The sequence below is a fragment of the Rhodamnia argentea genome, chromosome 11, assembly GCF_020921035.1.
Source record: "Rhodamnia argentea isolate NSW1041297 chromosome 11, ASM2092103v1, whole genome shotgun sequence".
In the NCBI taxonomy this organism is placed as follows: domain Eukaryota; kingdom Viridiplantae; phylum Streptophyta; class Magnoliopsida; order Myrtales; family Myrtaceae; genus Rhodamnia; species Rhodamnia argentea.
Window position 1 is genome coordinate 19417296 of NC_063160.1, and position 20158 is coordinate 19437453.

At 37.9% G+C, this 20158-nt stretch overlaps 1 protein-coding gene across 2 annotated transcripts in view; it reads left to right on the plus strand.

The window, feature by feature from the left end:
* The first annotated feature begins 2285 nt into the window (after positions 1–2285).
* The window catches only part of LOC115735651 (serine carboxypeptidase-like 1), a 29284-nt gene continuing 11411 nt past the window's right edge, over positions 2286–20158 (plus strand). Inside the window, exons 1-14 of one of the 2 annotated variants that reach the window (XM_048272788.1) lie at positions 2292–2492; positions 2643–2788; positions 5053–5129; positions 5211–5333; positions 5458–5560; positions 5729–5766; positions 5983–6084; positions 6218–6304; positions 6399–6551; positions 6707–6778; positions 6857–6975; positions 7100–7213; positions 7933–7990; positions 8114–8390. In XM_048272788.1, the coding sequence (XP_048128745.1) occupies positions 2374–2492; positions 2643–2788; positions 5053–5129; positions 5211–5333; positions 5458–5560; positions 5729–5766; positions 5983–6084; positions 6218–6304; positions 6399–6551; positions 6707–6778; positions 6857–6975; positions 7100–7213; positions 7933–7990; positions 8114–8197 (1395 nt within the window). In that variant the 5' untranslated portion in view covers positions 2292–2373 and the 3' untranslated portion in view covers positions 8198–8390. Of the gene's footprint in view, positions 2493–2642; positions 2789–5052; positions 5130–5210; positions 5334–5457; positions 5561–5728; positions 5767–5982; positions 6085–6217; positions 6305–6398; positions 6552–6706; positions 6779–6856; positions 6976–7099; positions 7214–7932; positions 7991–8113; positions 8391–20158 lie in introns of those variants that run through there. The other variant, XM_048272789.1, reaches the window with a different exon arrangement.

Consider the following 20158-nt stretch of genomic DNA (forward strand, 5'->3'; position numbering starts at 1 on the left):
GTCCGTGAGAAAGTTTCCTCGTGTTCTCTCAATGTGCGTTATGTTCCTAGCACTCATCAACTTGCCGATATTTTTACCAAATCATTGTCGCGCTTGGCTCACTTTACTATCGTAACCAAATTGGGTATGGGCTATCGACCCCTCCCCAATTTGCGGGGGGATGTTAAGAATCATATTGTGAGTGCTGCACACTCTGTTTCAACAAAGACCAGACGAAGTAAAGTAAGCGAGTCGTCGGCTATGGTAGCCGCGCGCATACATGGTGTTGCTGATTCAACCAGGAAAGAAAGAGATGAAGGAGCTCTTCCTCTGCAGAACCGTTACTCTGTTTTGTACATTTAACTGAATATTGTTGTTACGTTAGTTTGTTAGATGAGCTGTAAAACTACCTTTGGTGGTTCTTCAAGTTGAGCCATGTACTATAAATAAGAAACAGAGAAAATGAGAGAAAGCGCTCTCGGATGAAGATTTTCCTTGAATACAGAGAGTAACTCCAAACTCTGCTTCTCTTCTTCTCTCTTCTTCTCTCTTTTTGTTCGGTCTTCACGGTTATTCTACATCGATTATGGAAGGGGCTGGTGGTTAGTTTATACGTGTGAGAGAAAGTCTCATCATTTGAGCTATATTTTGAAATGAGAGAGGCTTAAGATCACCCAACAGGACTCCCTTCCGTAAGGACGTAACATAGAATAATTAATTAAGTAGACAAGAAATATGCTGAATAAAAGAGCGCTTACCCTAGAGGGAATTAATCCCATTTGTTGAGAACTCGAGAGTGACTCTCTAATGTGGGTTTGATAAACCAGTGATCTATTCTTGGACTTATCTCCCGAGTCAAGAGTGGGCATGAATCATGATGAATGAAAAGAAGGTAGACGAGGAAAATGTATGCAGAAGCAAACAAGTGATTAGCTTGGCAGTGGGTCAATTCCATTCCATACAATCATGAGGAATAAAGAAAGCCATGAAAGCCAACCAGTATGGTGAAACAAACGCTATAAGTTTCGTGCATACAAATAACGCGATTTCGTACTGTGAAAGAGAACGGGTAATGCGTGGCAATTGGATTCAAGCGAACTGGGGGGTCGTCTTCTTTTCTTGTCGTGTCAAGTTGCTCAGCTGCGTCAGCACATTATTTGGGGTGCAGTGATTTTGGCTCGGACTTGATGGACCCCGGAAATCTCTTGTGAACGTTATGCACGATGGATTGGTCCATGCAACGCTGGCAAGAGAAGATAACGTTGTCTTGGATCTCGTGCTTCCTTTGCTTCTCTTCTCTCCAGGGTTAAACAATCATCGTTGCATTGGCTCATTGGAGGTCCTTGTTGTTTTCTTCTCTTGTTCTCTCCACTAGGTTATTCCCCTTTTGGTTTCATTCACATCATCCTCAAGCTGATTGGCCCTTTGGCGCCAGATAAGTTGAACATTTTCCAATAGTAGTTTGTTTCTCTTTGTGCCAAACATATTAAGGAAGTCCTCCCTCATTCAATTCCTTCCAAATCGCCTCTAGAGTTTAACTTTAAGAGATCACTGATGGGCCACACTTTCAGCCACTTGGACAATATTTTCAAAAGGCAATGTTGGAGTAGGGTATTGACATCATTTACGCAAATGATAATCCCTTACCTACCAAAGACTAACAAATGTTGACGCCCTTTTGCGTGGGTAACCAAAATTTGACATTTGAATGATCAAGTACTCACATAAGTATTCGTTCAAAAAATTGACTTTGGAATGATTAAGTACAACACCCTTGTGTTTGGAATATTAAGTAATCGAGAAGTTATTGGTGAAAGTACAAATTGACAACGGAAATACATGAATGTACAAGGAAAGAAGGTGTTGGGTTAAGTCCCGCAACGAGCGCAACCCACGTGTATGTGACAGATAAAGGCATATATCCATCTGCACGGCCTCTGTCCTTCCATTCCTTGGAAAGATAGAGAGGGAGGGCCTTACCGAGTCAATTTCCAATCAGCGATCATTTTATTTTCAAGATTCGAAATCTTTTTAAGAAAGGGTTATTGTTGGAAGGAAAATGTTTACATTCCGATATTAAAGCTGTGAGAGATTATACAGAATCTTTAAATCCAATATATTTGAATATATACCTACATATTTGAACACCTAGTTCCAATCCGTGGCATTATTATGTGAATCAATTTTATATACGAGTGGTAGTGCTTCCATGTCCCTAACACGTTATTTGTTCAATAGGTATGGGTGCACATGTTATTTGACCAGTGGATGGGCAGTCAGTGAAGATTCGAAGCCTACATAAACCCTAGAAATCCGCACAGAGGAAGGAGAAATCTTACAGATATTTGCCTATTCTCTTTCCTCCTCCATTTCTCTTGGTTGGACGAGCCAAGGATGTTGCATCTCCTACTTCCATTGCTGCTTTTAATCTCCAATGTTGTCCCATCACAATCGGACATTGTCGAGAGCCTTCCCGGCTTCCCCGGGGATCTTCCCTTCAAACTCGAAACAGGGTCAGTTCGAATTATATGAATTATGAGCAGCTGCAATTCAGAAAGCGACTTGATTCGCTATCTCTCTTTTCTTTATGTTCAAGAGTTATAGTTACGAGTGTCTTCTTCTTAATGTTTACTTCAACGGTGGTGCAACAAAAATGGTTCCAGATACGTAGGGGTAGGAGAGTTGGAGGAAGTGCAGCTATTTTACTACTTCATCGAGTCCGAGAGGAGCCCCAAGGATGACCCTTTGTTGCTTTGGCTCACCGGCGGTCCCGGTTGCTCTGCTTTATCGGGCCTCCTCTTCGAAATAGGTCCATTCTCTCACTTTAATTCCTTTACTAATCACAGGCATCCTCATTGTCATCTTCTTCCTCTTTTTTCTTCTTCCCTGCGTTAGCATTGTTGTTTGGTGATGCGGAGCTTTCGGTAGCCTATCTCTTTTGGAAGATTATTAGACTGTGCTATATTATATTACATAAAAATGATTTTATTTTTATTTTTATCTTTTAACATAAACATGATTAAGGTGGTGACTTATTGAGCTCCCCTAAATATGCGAACGAGCACGGACACAAGCACGGCGACGAAGTTCTGAAAAGATCTTCATGACCTCGTAGCAACTTCTCGTCATATGATGTACACATCTATGTATATCTATCTATATGAGGAAAAGAACACAGAAATATTTAATTGATATCCATCGAGGGAAAATCTCCAAAGGCAAAGGTTCTACCTATGAAAAAATACGTCCGACTGATCGTTCTTGACACGACTATTAAGCAATGACGTTCAAGTGATGGGGATCCCTTTTATAAGAGAATAAAATGTCAAACCTGCTCAAAGGCCTGCAACAAAATTCCTTATAGACCGTAGTAGAACAACTAACCATACAACTCCTTCTTCATCGATACATTTGTCAATTGGGCTCGACAGACTTAATTCTTAAAATGTAAAAATGTGTAGGACTCGGTTGGCAAAATTAAAATATTTATGATTGAATTGGCAAAAGTACGATAGATTTAGGAATTTTTTTGGACAATTTTTCCTTATACTTACATATCGTGCTAGCAATAGTTGCACCAAAAGAATAGCTGCGCTCCAAAAAAAGGAGAAGGATTCCCACACAAAAGTGTCCTATCTTGATCAAAATAACATTTTTGTGTGTGCTTCTAGCCCCCCGAAAAGAAGAGAGAGAGAGAGAGAGAGAGAGAAACATTTTTGTATGTGTGTGGGCTAGTCTCTCTCTCCCTTTGATTAAAAGGGAAAACTTGGCTTGAGAAGCATTTAATATCATTGTTGTGGTTTGGCCCGGGGGGGCGTGGGGGCGGGTGGTGTTGGGGATGGCAGTTTGGGTGGGTGCGTGGCTGGCTGGCTTGGAAACTAGAAAAAAGAGTAGTTGAGAACGTTAGATGGATGTTATTTTCTCGCTTCTTATTTTCGCCTCGGCAGGACATAGATGAAGACTCAAGCTAACCAAAACTGCTCTACTCTTTTCATTGTTTAGCCTCATTCAAAGTTATAAATCTTTTCATGAGGTGGTCGTTCCAAGCACGCATTCCATGAACCTAGTCCGTCTATTGAATTGAATCCGAATCGTCAGATTTTTGTGCGGCCTGTCATTTTCGGTCGACCATATTCGGTTTATTATGTACGCCACATTCATCTAATAATTTCTTGGTGTGGTGCTGCACATGTGCATGTCAATAAAGAGTTGGTCCCAATTCGAGTTGATCCCAAGCACACTTTCTCCAATGTGCCGCGTCTTTATAAAGCAATGCGGCTGGATCAGATGGGCTCCACACGAGACCCACCTGATCTGACCGGTTCGTGTGAGCCGAGCTCATGTGCTCTTTTGGATGAACGGGGGCGCCACGTGAGACCCTTACCAATGCAGTGGTCCACGGTAGCTGGGCAGCCTCTGGATTCCCTGCCACAAAGGCTCCCCCCCCTCCCCCATAAAAAAGGATGGAGGGTGGGGATGCAATGTTTTTCCTGCCATTATGGCAGGGGATCCGGTTCCGGCTGGGCACGCATGGTTCAAGTGAGGCAACGGTTTCTCCAAATTCGTTGTCATTTGCCTCTCTGCTTTTCTACTGTAGCATATCTAGCATGATCAATTCGGACAAAGATTTATCGGCGTCTTATCACACATAGGCTTTGTCTTACGTGCGATCATGCTGCAAAGTCAATCTCCACCAAGAAAAAAACCCCTTTGACTCTTCGTCATTTTAGTTGCACGCCTCTATGTATTATTACCTACACTAGATGTGAACTTTCATACTTTCTCAACACCTTTCATTTGGAATAAACCCACCACAAACTTTTTCCTCGACGAAAAAAAGCTATTTCCTAACTTTGCTATCGTACAGCATGATTTTAGTTGCTCTCTGAAGGATGTGGCCCCAAATTAGAGAACGATTTCTTGGGACTTTATAGTTTGGGAAAGAGTTTTGCGTACTAGATTTATTATTGATGAAAATTGTCTATCAGCTAGATTCCCATACAGCTGTTGAAAGCCAAGCCATTTTAAATGATTTTGATCACCCATGATCTTGATGTTTGTATGCTTTCACAGGTCCGTTGCGGTTTGATTATTCAAATTCCAGCGGAAATAGACCGGTATTGCGGTTAAATCCCTATTCTTGGACGAAGGTAAATTACCTTTAATTCTCGGCTAGGGTTCGTATCGTCTAACCTTCGGGACTAAAAGTTCGTCACCTTTTCTTATGACAGATAGCCAACATAATATTTTTGGACGCACCAGTAGGGACGGGGTTTTCATATGCAACGACATGGACGGCATCCAACAAGACCGACACTTCCTCGGCAGCACAAACGTACGAGTTCTTAAGAAAGGTAACCATCTTCATTGATACCGACATTATGTTGCCTCATAGTAATTAGATGCCCCATGACAATTATTGGAGCTAATGCCTGGACCAATACAGTTCCTTATTTTCGTTTGATTTTTCTGATGCAGTGGCTTATGTCTCACCCCAAATTCCTCATAAATCCGCTTTACATCTCTGGTGATTCTTATTCTGGTGTGATCGTTCCCATCATCGTTAAAGAAGTATACGATGGTTCGTATTTGAAGTTCCCCTACATATTGTCCGGAGAGAATGTAACCCCATAAACAATTTTCCTTTCAAATTAATTACTTGATTTTTGTTTTGCTCTTGTTCTCCAGAAGCTATTTTCTCTTCATAAAAGAAAAACAAAAAAGACACTATGTTTGCTTTTCTGTATAGGAAATGAAGCTGGACGTGAGCCGCCAATGAATCTCAAAGTATGTAATACTCTTGTATGTTTTTTTTTTCTTTTCCCTTTGAAATATAATCACGTTTTGCGACATTTAATAACGTTATGCTTCATGTCCTCTTCTCGTATTTCACACTAAGGCTATATGTATGCTACTATTTCCTCAACATTTGAACTTCATATCTTTGAAATACTAAAGCCAAAAATGTTAAGTAAAGTGTTATTGTTCTGGTTATCTGCATAGGGCTATGTGCTAGGCAATCCGGTTACTTGTGAAGTAAAGGACATCAGTCAAAGAATTCCATACGGTCACAAGACGGCTCTCATATCAGATGAACTTTACGAGGTGAATTTACAACATATCTTAACTCTACTAAGATCTACGTAACATCTAAGAATATAATATACATATATAAGTAATAATCATTACATATGAATCGACGTTTACGTGATTTTTCTTTTGCATTCATGTCGTCAAGTCAACGAAAACGGATTGCAATGGAGATTACGTGAATGTAGATCCCACCAACGGAGCTTGTCTAGCTGACCTTGAAATGGTATCCATAGTAAGTGCTATTGCCCCATCACTCTTATATTTTCTTACCAAGATGTATGTATGCGATAAATCACTCGAATATGTTTCCTTGTAAAATTTTCCAGTGCCTTGAGAAGATATATTTGGGTCAAATATTGGAACCCAAGTGTAGTATCATAACTCCTAACCACACGAGGTTAGAATGGAGCAGAAGCATACTGGAAGAGAATATCATTGACGTCGTTTCGATGCCTCAACAATCAAGGCCATGGTGTCGGGTACATCCTAAATTGATTCCCTCAAAATCCATGAATTCAGTGCCTAAAAGTATAGCATCTATCTATATGTGTAAGGCGATATATGAGGAACCTGTGAATTTTGATAAATAGCCAATGCAATGGTTTCACTTGCTTAAATTTCTCTGTCTCAACAGAGCTACAACTATCTCTATTCTTATATTTGGGCCAATGATAGGAACGTCCGAGAAGCCCTGAACGTCCGAGAGGTATGAAGAAACATTCTTTCTTGTGGGCGTCACCGACATTTATGCAGTTATATTGAATTACCTGATAATGACATTCAGGGCACGAAGCCAGAGTGGGATAGATGCAACTACAGTCTAGCTTACACAAAGGACGTTCTTAATAGTGTAGTTTATCATAAATACCTCTCTAAGACATCCCTTCGTGCCCTAATTTACAGGTATTGCGTCAGCTAAATGGATAAGTTTCTCATCCTGGTTTAAATTTATTTTTTACAGTTTATTTGTCATGTCACATAAAGCAGAGACGTTTTCTTTCATTGACGAAAAGTGTTCTTATTGTAGTGGTGATCATGACTTGGCTCTTCCGTACGTGGGTACGCTGGAATGGATAAGATCACTTAATTTGACTTTACTTGGTCCGTGGTCGCCTTGGTTTGTCGATGGTCAAGTGGCCGGGTAGTAATTTCCTCCTAATCCATTACTATGACCCATTAATTTCTCGTTAGTTAGATGTCATCTTCATTGAATGTGTAGCTTTCTATTTCTCTATATCATGAAATTATTTATTCCATTGTGAGCAGTGCACATCTGGATCTAATTAGTAGCTGCCCAAAATTTGATCATTTGTTTGTATTGAGAATAATACTAGGGTCCGTCTGTTTTGAGAAAAATGAATGATTTAAAAAATATTTTCAGAAAAGTAATTGCTTATATCGTTTGTGATATTAAATGAACGAAAAATATTTTCTTTTCATTGTCCATGAAAATATTTAAATATAAATTATTTTCTATAGTGAAAACATTTTTCACGCAAATTTCTCATTCGATTGGCTCTTGGCTCTATGCACTCTGTACACCAAAAACAAGAAAGACCACAGAGGGAGGATTTTTTTGGGACCCTACGATACCCGAGTGAGTTCTGCTTAAAGGAAGTGAAATTTACAGAATAATGTCTTACGTATCTTAAAACGTCTCTTACCTCGAATGGTTGGTTCTAGACTATTATAGGTATTTGAGCGATTTGTGAATTTGTATGGCAACATTTCTTCTGTCACATGAAATTTCTTTTTATCTTATTTCCCTTCTCATGCACGTGCATGTATCGCGTACGCTCGAGGAGTTGTGGAATGTTATATATTTATATGTATTAACTTGCTCTTAATCTCTTTGGACAGATACTCCATACTATATTCGGAGAATAGTAAGTACGATTTGACATTTACAACAATCAAGGTAAGGCCAAGCCGTTATGGTTCCCTTTTACACTTTGACACTCGTATTCTTTTCGAGAAAAATGATTATTTGAAATTATAATGCTTGCTCCTCTTTTTCATTTTTCCCTTTGCCGTGGTGCAGGGAGGGGGTCACACAGCTCCGGAGTATAAACCCAAAGAATGTTTTGCAATGATTGACAGATGGTTTGATTATTACCCGCTCTAGCTAATTTCAATTGTGGGTTGGGTTGGTAGAACCAATCCACATTTGGCTCTACTGAGTGAGTCATCAGAATAAAAATGAGGGCCATAATAATCCTTGGAATAGCTATTTGAATTTCCAATATTCCATCTGAAAAAGTTTGACAGTAAAGCTATTACATCAACAGAGTTTTTGTTTCATCCATTTTTTAAGGTAAGAACTTATTAGCTTGTTGTTGTGATCTAAGCAGCATCGATACCAACATGCGGCACGACACGACACGACATGCCGACACATAATTTCTGAAAAATAAAGAATTTCGACACGTTAGGACACATTATATATTAAATTTATATATTTATATGCATAATAAATAGATAAAGAATTTATGAATTTTCCTGCTATGGGCACTCCCGTAATTTGACTCCAAAAGCCAGCCTCTTAAAAAGACAAATAAGCCCAACGAAATCCCCGGTGATGATCTCACGAAATATTTACCACTCCCTGGTACACCGCCTTCTCTATTTCGTCTTCTTCCTCCTCCATCACTTTACCTCATAAATTCTCTCTCTCTCTCTCTCTCTCTCTCTCAATCACACTGTCTTCTTCCCTCAGCCGTAATCTACCCACCGCGGCAGGGGAAAGAGGAAAGAGACAACTTCGTTCAACCAAAACCAACCCATAAAAAAGCAAACTTTATTTTCGGAGAAAACAAGATCTTCGCATGGCTAGCGATTTCGCGCCGGCAGTTTATTTCGACGACAAGTGGAAGCTGTTGAGGAAGGAGGTGCAATCGAGGAGCAGGAAGTCGCCGTCGCTGCCCATGGATTTGCCTCGCGTCTGTTAATTCTTCTGGATCTGCTTTCCCCTTCTGCTTCTTCCTTTTCATCTCTCTCGGTCTCTCTCCCTCATCTCTCATGGCTAGCGAACCAGACGCCCTTCTCCCCCTCATCCGCCCTTTCCCCAGCAAGATCTGACCATAGCAGCGTCGTGACCTCACCGACTCGCGTGCCGCCAGCATTGACCACGAGTCGGATGCTCGACACGAGTTGATCGCGTGTCAGACGCGTGTTGGTGTTCGACACATGTCCGACACCCACGCGGCGAGCTTCTTGGCGTGTCCGTACTTCATGGATTGTGGTGTATTCAGCAAAAATTAAAATACTATCTAAAATTTTAGAAGTTATGAAAAAATTCAATAATAAATTTGCATGTCGATATTTGTGTCTTCCTGAAGTTTAAGGTACTTTGGGTTAACAAAAGTTAAAGCGAACGCCTCACAAGATTTTGATTAAATAAAAAATAAAAAGTAAAGCCAATCCAGACACATATGATGTTTTAAACATAAAATGTGTGCGTTTCTTAATATTGCTTTACGTGTATTCGATAGATAGTTGGATTTTCCATTTTCAACACTATATATTGTTGTGTGCTAGCATTATCGCCTAGAGGGGGTAAATATGTGATATCAATGAACTTTAGAAATTAATACAAAATTTAAGTGGATAAGCTCAGAGCTTAGTTCAGAACATAATCACTAACAAGATCTAAGGTGTCCTCAAATTCAACAGAGTGCACAATTCAAATGTTAGAATATAATAACAAGGAGTTTAAGGGATAAAATTTGTACAAAGAGTTTATAGTGGTTCGGCTTTGTTCAAGCGTATGTCCACTTCTTCACGCTGGCAACCAATCGGCTAGATTCCACCGATGAATAGCTCATAAGTTACAACACGGTGGCGATTCTTGAGTCGAAAGACTTCTTGCCTAACACACACATACTTGAATGAACTTTTCAAAGTATTACGGTATTTGGATCAATAATATATGAAGGATGTGAAGCTCTCTAAACATTACAGTGCTTGGAATTTAAGATTTTACTCTCTCATGTGTACGCTCTTCAACTTTGATGTCTCCTTTTATACTCATCCATCTCCAACTGCTCGTTACAAGATATCCAAAGGTTTACTCTCCAAACTTCTCGTTTGGACGACAATTGTATACAAACGATTTCGTAGTTATTGAGGTAAACCAAAGAAAGAAACTTCCATTAGATCAAATCGTCCATACAATTATGATTTTGGTTTCCAAAGACATAATTCTTCATTAGGTAAGTCATCATCGTCTCCCTTCCACGTCATTGATTGATCTTTATGATTGATGATCTCCAAGAACAAATTCAACTTGACTTGCTAGCCATTTTAATAATATAATAGCTCAATTATATCTCTCGAATATATCTTATAATAATCTAGTCGTCGCAGTGAAATACTCCCAAAAAGTTTGAGCTACGTGATAATGTCCGAGCTTCTCGCACAACATCCGAGCTCTCCAAATAGCGTCTAAGTCATTTCTACCAAATTCAATCCTGTGTAACTGTTCTTTAACATTCGAATTTACATTAAGACAATCTACAAAATAGTATTTCACTACATTAACTTAGATATTAGATAATATGAATTATTTTATCGACTTCAAAATTAATTACAGGTTTTTTTCAACATATACATATGTAAATAACTTATTATATTGTTAAGATATGAAATGATATGAAATCCTTTTGATATCTTTTTGAATTTCAAATTAGCTTACAAATTGTAGATGAGTTGCATTCCTTGATTTTTGCAATTATAGATGAGTTGGCATTGCTTGATTTTTGCTCTGCCAAAAATTAAATTTCTCTTCTCTTTATAAACTTGTACAATCTGTAAATGATAGTAATGAAAATCATTCACAAACGTTTGAGCCTTTTCTTATATGGTATCTGAGCATTTTGCTCCTAAGAGCCTTTTGATCCAGCCATTTTGAATTTTTTTTTCAGTAATCTTTTGCATCCTCCAGCCATGGCAACCAACTCAAATTTTGGTCCAATTCCAGTAGGACAGCTGCACCTAATGGTTTGATTTCAATCTCGACAGTCGTATGATTGCCATTCAAGCTCTCCGCTGCCAATTATCCCTCTTGGCACGCTCAATTTTAGGCGTTGATCATTGGTTATGATTTAATGGTATTCGTTGACGGGACTTCAATCCGTTAGCCTCTCACCATTTCAACTGAAAATCACACGGTGCCAAATCCAGTCTCAACGACCTCGATTCGCCAAGATCAACTCTTGCTTCACGCAATTTTTGCATCCGTATTTGAAGCCGTGATTCCTCTCATTGCCTCTTGCAATTTGTCACATGCTGCCTGGACAAAGCTCATGAATTTATATGCAAACAAATCCCGATCAAGGGCTATGCTTCTTAAGAATCAACTCTCTACCGCTTGCCGAAACTCACGTTCTATTTCAGATTTTTTGCAAGAACTTAAAGCCCTTACGGATGAATTAGAAATCATTGACACTCCTATTTCCAATGATGATTTAGGCATTCATGCACTTCGGGGACTTGGAATCGAATACAAAGAAATCGTAGCAGCGATTAAAGCTCGTGAAAACACAATCAGCTTTGAAGAAATGCATGACAAGTTAGTGGCCTATGAAACTCAATTGATTCTAGAAGAAATCAGACTTGAAGCAGCACCAATCATGGCCCACTACAGCAATAGAACCCGCAGTATAGGAAGCAACTCCCGCTGGTCTAACAATCGCAGCAACCATCATCAAAATTATTCCCAATCTAACTAGCATCATGGATCCTCTCACATAAGGTATTCTGATCGGGACAACAGAGAGCCTCGTCCGACATGTCAAATTTTGCGACCAATATGGACACTCGGCCAAATCTTATTTTTGAATCCGAAACAGTCTCTCTGAGCCTACTGCTCATGTTGCAATAGCTCCACGCCAAGAAAACAACTGGTTACTAGAATCGGGAGCATCACACCACGTCACAAGCAACCTTAACAATCTCACCACTTACTCAGAGTACGAAGGTCTCGACGAGATCGTCATTGGTGATGGCACGGGTTTGCATATAAGTTACGTTGGTTCTACTAGTTTATCCTACCCGAACCATACTTTTAAATTGTCCAATGTTTTATATGCATCTCATAGCGCAAAAGACCTAATTTCTATCTCACAATTTTGTCTCAATAACCACTCATCTATCGAATTTTTTGCCAATTATTTTTTTGGTTAAGGATCTTCGAACGGGGGAGACGCCGCTTCGAGGAGGGCTTAGCAATGGTGTATATCGGATGACAAATACACATCCAAAATTCACGGTTTTTGTTAGTGAGCAGACAAAACCAATGGTTTGGCACAATAGACTAGGTCACCCTTCATTTCACATTCTAAGTCATGTTCTTAATAATTTTCCAACTCGTTCGTCTTCCGAGTCAATCGCAAGTTCTAAGTTATCATGTGATGCGTGTCAATGCAATAAGAGTCACAAACTTCAATTTGAAGTATCAACTCTCATGAGTCATTTTCCGCTTGATATTATTTATTTCGTTGTTTAGGGTCTCATGTCAATTGCTTCAATTGATAGTTTTTGTTATTATGTTATATTTGGTTACCACTATACGAAATACACTTAGCATTATCCTATAAGAAAAAAAATCAGATGTTATCCCAATTTTTGAACAGTTCAAAAGCTTGGTTGAAAAATAATTTTTTGTCTCCATTCGAACCTTATATTCGGATGGTAACGGAGAATTTCAAAACCTGAAACACTTTCTTGCAAAATACGGTATTTCCCATCTAACCACATCGCCACACACACCGGAACATAATGGAACCACAGAAAGAAAACAATGACACATAGTTAAAACCGGACTTGCCTTATTACACAAAGCAAACTTACCACCCTCTTTTTGGTCATATTCTTTTCAAACTATTGCATACTTAATTAATCGTTTGCCAACACCCATTTTAGACATGCGCTCACCATTTCAAACACTATTCCGAATTGTTCCCAATTATAAAAAAACTTCGCACATTTGGTTGTCTATGCTATCCGTGGTTACGCCCATATAACACAAATAAACTTGTGCCCCATTCTCAACAATGTATATTCTTAGGATATTCTTTGTCACAAAGTGTGTACAAATATTTTGATCCACAAAATAATCGTCCCTATATCTCACGCCATGTTGTGTTTGAAGAAAACATATTCCCGTACAAAACATTTATCAACTCTAAGAGTGTCGTGTCATCCTCTCAAGGTTCACCTTTTCCATCTACTGTTTCTCTCTCAATATTACTGCCAACCACCGGACCACCCGCACAAGTGCCCCCTCAAAGCAGCATTTCAGCCTGTGCTACATCCTCATCGGCTTCCCAAACTTCAAATCAATCCCAACAAATGCCACGTCTTGGAAACCTACCCCAAGCATCCGCATCTCTTGCCCCAAATCAACATGAAACAAACACTCAAAATTTTCCTACTTCCAACTCACCCGAAACCCCACTTGCCACTATCATCATTGACCAACCATCAGAACTCGTAAATCCACCTACATGAACTCACAAAATGACCACTAGATCTCAAAACAATATTTTCAAGCCCAAACAAATCAATCACATCACCACCAAACATCCACTTCCACCGACTATAGAATCAATGGGAATTACACAAGTTATGTGTGATCCTTAATGGCGTCAAGCAATGTCGTCCGAGATCAATGCCCTAATTGGTAACGGGGCTTGGGAACTAATACCTTTTGTTCCAACTTTGAATGTTGTAGGTTGCAAATGGGTTTATCGGATAAAAAGACGTGCGAACGGTAGTATTGAGGGGTACAAAGCAAGTCTTGTGGCCAAAGGTTTTCACCAACGACTGGGCCTTGATTATACCAATACATTCAGCCCGGTCATCAAACCAAATACCATTCGGGTGGTCTTATCTTTTGCTCTAATGCGTGGATGGACATTGAGACAAATGGACATCAACAATGCATTCCTCCAAGGAACTCTCCAGGATGAGGTTGATATGTTGCAACCGCCAGGTTTTAAAAATCCAGAAAAAGCAACACACATTTGTAAACTTTGCAAAGCCATATACAAGTTAAAGCAGGCTCCGCGGGCTTGGTACAATGAGCTAAGTTCATTATTCTCGCAAATTCATTTGTCAATTTAAAGAATGACAGTTCACTATTCATTTACTCTCATGGTGGCATTCGAGCCTATTTTCTAGTGTACATAGATGACCTCATTATCATAGGAAGTGACCAAAATTTTATTTCGGACTTCATCACCGCTCTCTCTAATTAGTTCTCAATTAAAGACTTGGGGCCACTGACTTTCTTTTTGGGAATTGAAGTCATCTCTACAAAGACTAGCTTATTTCTTTCTTAACATAAATACATACGAAAGCTATTTGAATGCTTCAAGATATGAGATGCAAAAGAGGTAGGGACATCATTAGCCATGGGTCGGTCTCTTTCCATCCATGACTAAGAGCTACCAGCTAATGCTACAGAATTTCGAAGCCGCATTGGTGCACTTCAATACCTCAACATTACTCGCATGGGCCTCGGTTTTGCAGTAAACAAGCTATCTCAATTCATGCGTAAGCCGACCACAACCCACTGGATAGCCTCAAAATGGCTCTTATGCTATCTTAAGTGAACATTAGTCCATGGGTTGCACTTGAGACGCGACACAAAACCCGTGCTTCGTGCCTAAACCGACGTAGATTGGGTAGGAAATATTGATGATCGTGCATTTACTTCGGGTTTTGCCATTTATATTGGGGCTAATCCTATCTCCTGGAGTTCTCGGAAGCAATGATCGGTTGCACGGTCATCTACTAAAGCAGAATACCGAGCCATTGCCATGGCCTCAGCGGAACTCATTTGGGTAAAATCTTTGCTCCAAGAACTTGCCATTCACATGGACACGACACCAAGCTTGTATTGCAATGACATAGGCGACACTTATGTTTATGCAAATCCCGTTTTTCCATTCCCGAATGAAACACATTGAGATTGATTACCATTTCGTTTGGGAACTTGTTAAAGCCGGCAAGATGCAATTCTCCCATATTTCCACCCATGATCAACCTGCCGACATTCTCACAAAACCTTATTAAGGCTACGGACAATACAATTACAAGACAAGATGGGCGTTTCCGATGGAACGTCCATCTTGCGGGGGCATGTTAAGATATAAAATCCTTTTGATATCTTTTTGAATTTCAAATTAGCTTACCAACTGTAGATGAGTTGGTATTCCATGATTTTTGTCATTCCTTGATTTTTACAATTATAGATGAGTTGGCATTGCTTTATTTTTGCTCTACCAAAAATTGTATTTCTCTTCTCTTTATAAACTTGTACAATCCGTAAATGATAGTAATAAAAATTATTCACAAACATTTGAGCCTTTTCTTATATATACAACCATGGATAGAATAAAAGAATGAACATGAACTAGTAAAAATTGCTAGAGTGGTCAATTGTTTGGTCTAGATATAGATGACAAATCCTATACAGTACCCAAAGTAACCTTGGGGCAATGTCCATCGCCATGGTTTGAACATCAATTTGAAGTCGTTGTTTAAATTTTAGTACCATAATTGGATATTTCTTGAACGATGAATGGGAAAAATTACGCCAGCAGTGGGAATCACCAGAGATGAAAAGTGGCTTCATGAGAAATCGGGCGTGGGACATGAGCGATTGCATCCAAACATTAATCCTAGATGATTTATTGATCCTAATCAGCTATGGCTTGTAGTGGGGAAAATTGTCCAAAAAGTTGTAAACTTATTATAATTTGACCAATTCAGTCTTAAACATTTGAATTTTGTCAATTGAGTCCTAAATCTTCTCACATTTTGTTAATGAGTCTATCCGTCAAATTTTAGCTTGAAATCATTGATGTGGGCACTGGTAGTGCCGCGTAGGACGGTCGGAGCTGACATTGATAATTTTTTGTATTTCTTATAAAAAATTAGAAATTTTTGTTTTTTATTTTCTTTTTATTTTTTCTTTCTTTCTTTTCATTTTTATTTTTTAATGGTGCCAATTTATTTCTAAGTCATTTAATTATGTCAATTTAGCCTAGAACCATCCGACAATTTGTCTATATAATCCTTTTAGCCAATTACACAAATAATAAGTTTAGGACTAAATTGGCAAAATTTCAAAAGGTTTAGAACTAAATTGACATAATTCAAAGGTTTAGGACTAAATTGGCACAATTGAAATATTTAAGACTGAATTGACCGTTGTATAGTCGATTTAGGAATTTTTGGATAATTATCCCTCAACTCATCAGACATCCATTTTTTTCCCTTTTTCTCTTCCTTCCCTTACGTCCTTTTCTTTTTCCTTTCTTGTCTTGAAGAGAAACTACTCATTGAGCTTGTGGTGTCGACGAGCTATTTATTCAAACTCCCTTATTAATATCCTTATTTCATTTGAAACTTGATTTTTGTTCCTTTCAAGCGGCTGGGTTTAATTGGGGCTAAGGAGGAGAACTAGACTTAGACGTGAGTCTGACATGAAAAATACATCTAATGCAGCAAACAATTTACCAAAGCCATAGACTAGACAAACTCGTTGAATCACACTATTTTAAATTGGTAATCTCTAAAAGGAGTTAGTAAATTGAGAAAAGTACATTAGAAGTGCCATAATTTGTGTATGGCGTTCACTTGAGTGTCATAACTTTCAAAACATTCACTTAAGTGCCATAACTTTCAAAAATCGTTCACTTGAGTACTACATCGGAGCAAAATCGTTCACTTGAGTGCTATAGTAACTTTTCCGGCGTGCCACGTTATCTTTCCGGCGTCTACAGTAACTTTTTCGGCTGCCACGTCAATATGACACTCAAGTGAACGATTTTTAAAAGTTATGGCACTTAAGTGAACGTTTTGAAAGTTATGGCACTCAAATGAACGTCGTACAAAAGTTATGGCACTTCTAGTGTACTTTTCCCTAGTAAATTTAAGGGATTGCTACCGTGGCAAATAAAAAAAGATAACTCAATAGAATAGTAGGCAAATTATTTAAACAAATTAAACATCAGTAAATAACTTAAATAAAAGTTGGTAAGTTATCGATAAATTACTTGAGAAAGAGTGAACAATAGTTTTTTCACCTATCGGCCATGACAATGTTTATAGACTTTTTTTTAATGGGCCAGGTTTAAATATTCAATGAGAGCCTCAAGAAATATGACTTTATTGATAGTTTATCCAGTTATGGTGACCATTGTAGCTCATCTAGAGTAATATATTAATTAAATATTAAATTATTCATTCATCTAATAGTTTAAACTTTTAGAACAGTTGTCGGTGGTCACACTAAATTTCGCATGATATCAAAGCAAGAGATTATGAATTCAAATTTTTCAGACCTCCTATTTGCCTCCTTATTCCATATTTCCACACTTTAGGCTTATGCTAAAGTCATGCCTACGCTTGAGGGGGAGTGATAAAACAATAAAAAAAAAATTAAATCATGCATTTATCTAACGGGAACCTCATAGAGACGAGTAGCCGAGTGATCTAATTGTCAGTGATGCGATCCCTCGAGGTTATTAAAAAGTTGTTAAAATATATGATGATACCTCTAATTTGATCAAGGGCAAGATAAGAATTACTTAAGTAGACAAGAAAAATGCTAAATAATAGAACGCTTGTTTCATGAGGGAATTATATCACATTGGGAAAATGACATAAATGGTCTATCAACTTTGACCCAATGAGTAGAGCCATCAAAATGGGTCAATGACCCGTTTTTGACCAATATTTTGTCCAAATTAGTTGTATATGAGTTCTAAGTTTTTAAAGGGCTGAATGGAAATGACCCATTTGATAATATGGGTCAAATGATTTATATAAGTTTTCTTAGAATATTAGTGTGATTTGATAATATGGGTCAAAACGGGTTGGGTTGGGCATGGGTCGATTGCAGGTCGGGTCGGGTATGAGTCATTAATATATGGGTCAAAACGGGTTAGACGGGTCAATATGAGTCGGACCATATTCGACCCGACCCAAATCCGACTTGACCCACCCATTTGACACATCTACGTAATGTGCAATGTTAATATTGAACTTGTAATTTGTTTAACGTGATCTCCGAACTTTACTCTAATAGGCAATGTCTACATTTCCTAAAAGTTCGGAAAACTCTTTGAACATATTAAAAGTTTAGAGACAATATTGCATACTACGACAAAATTCAGAGGTTATTTGTGTAATTTTCCCTATCACATTTGTTGAGAAGTGGAGAACGGCTCTCCAACGAGGGTTGATTTGGACAGAAGAATGTCATAGAAGAATGTCACATGCACATATGAGCAATGATTTATTCTTGGACCAATAGCCTTATTTTGGGTTATTTCATGCAATCATAAGGATTAAAGAACAAGTGAAGGTGAAATTTACAATTAATCGAACGATGTTGTACACTAAAAGAGCAAGAGCTAACGAATAACAATAGAATTCCAGCGAATTAGGTTGTGTTTGATAGTCGGGATAAAATTCAGGATATGATAAAATTTATCATATCCTATGTTTTGTGCTTGCCTAGGACAGGATATAGTGGGATATAAAAGGAATATAGCCTAGATAAAATTATCTCATGGGGAGGTAGGATAAAGGTGGATAGGATTTCTAATAACCCTAATGCATAAGTTATTTTTTTTAATAACAATTTTCTCAAACTAAGAAAATTAAAATAGTATTAGAATATAAATAATATTTTTTTTCTATGATAAAAAATTCACAATACTGAAAAAATAAAAAAAAATCCATTATTATTTATTCCCATTTTTATTTATGTTTTCAAATTTATTTCTATCTTATAATATAAATTCTGTATATATATATATATATAAATTTTTATATTAATTACATATTTAGGTATTTTAGTAATTTAGAAATATTAGTATAGTTTATTATTTAGTAAAATATTATTAGAGAATGATGGAAGGGAAAAATAAATTAAAAATAAAAGAATTAAAAAAAGAAAAAGAACAATAATAATAAAAAAATTAGCAATAAAAATGAAGTAGGCAAGAGTGTCACAAAGGATTCTTATCATTTTCGTTTGTGTAACTTTTAGGTTCATTTATACTAATATGTCATTCATACCAAACAATAGATAAAATAGGATGTGAAAATATTTGGCTTTATTATTGCCGATTACTAAATAATAGATACGATATAGCAAAAGCCCTGGATTTTATATTCTATTATATCCAGTTATATCCTATCTAGAAATTCTGACGATTAAACGTAACCTTAGTAGCTCTTCTCGAACATGAGCCGTGATGGGCAGAGTGAACCACAATTAATGATTAGATCAGGTGAATCTCTCATAGATTTCATATCATCCAACATGAGGGCCCGGTTCCCTGCAACGGAAGCAAAAGAGACAATGGCTCCATGCTTCCTTTAATTTTCTTCTCTCCGACATCGTGCGTTGGCGGTCGTTGACTGACTGATAGCAGTTTGATTTGTAGTTGATAAAGTCTTAAAAAAAAAAGAAATGGTGGTAAGAAAGCCTGGGCATGAACTTTTCGCCAAATTTTGAGAACTAACGGTTCATCCATAAAATCTCCTATTGATGGGGCATCTTATTCATGCACTTACGCCCGTTTGATTCGTGAAAAATGAATGATGTGGAAAATATTTTTCTAAAGATGATGACTTGTACTGCTTAGAAATAGGAATCAACGAAAAATATTTTCATTGTTTATGAAAATGTTTAGACATAATTTTTTTGTAGATAGGGAAAGGATCTTCCATTGACTAGTCATTTCAAACGATATGGACGATTATTTTCAGTTTTTGCGAAACAAGAGAATCCTAGATCCATCTCCCGACTAAGTAGGCCAATTGTCTCTCAACTTAGCTAATATAGCCGTTAAAATAGATTGTTCCAATAAGGGAGGCTTATGTAATGTAGCATGCCCATGAGACGTCGTTATCTCGACCGCGAAGGCAACAAATTGAGTAGGTATTGAGATCACAGATACAAGTAGTAGTGTTTACCCAAAAAAGCGCTAGATGCATCCAAAAATTTTCACATTTAAAAAATATTTTAAGATGAGAAATCTTCTTAAGGATGTTGTTGTGG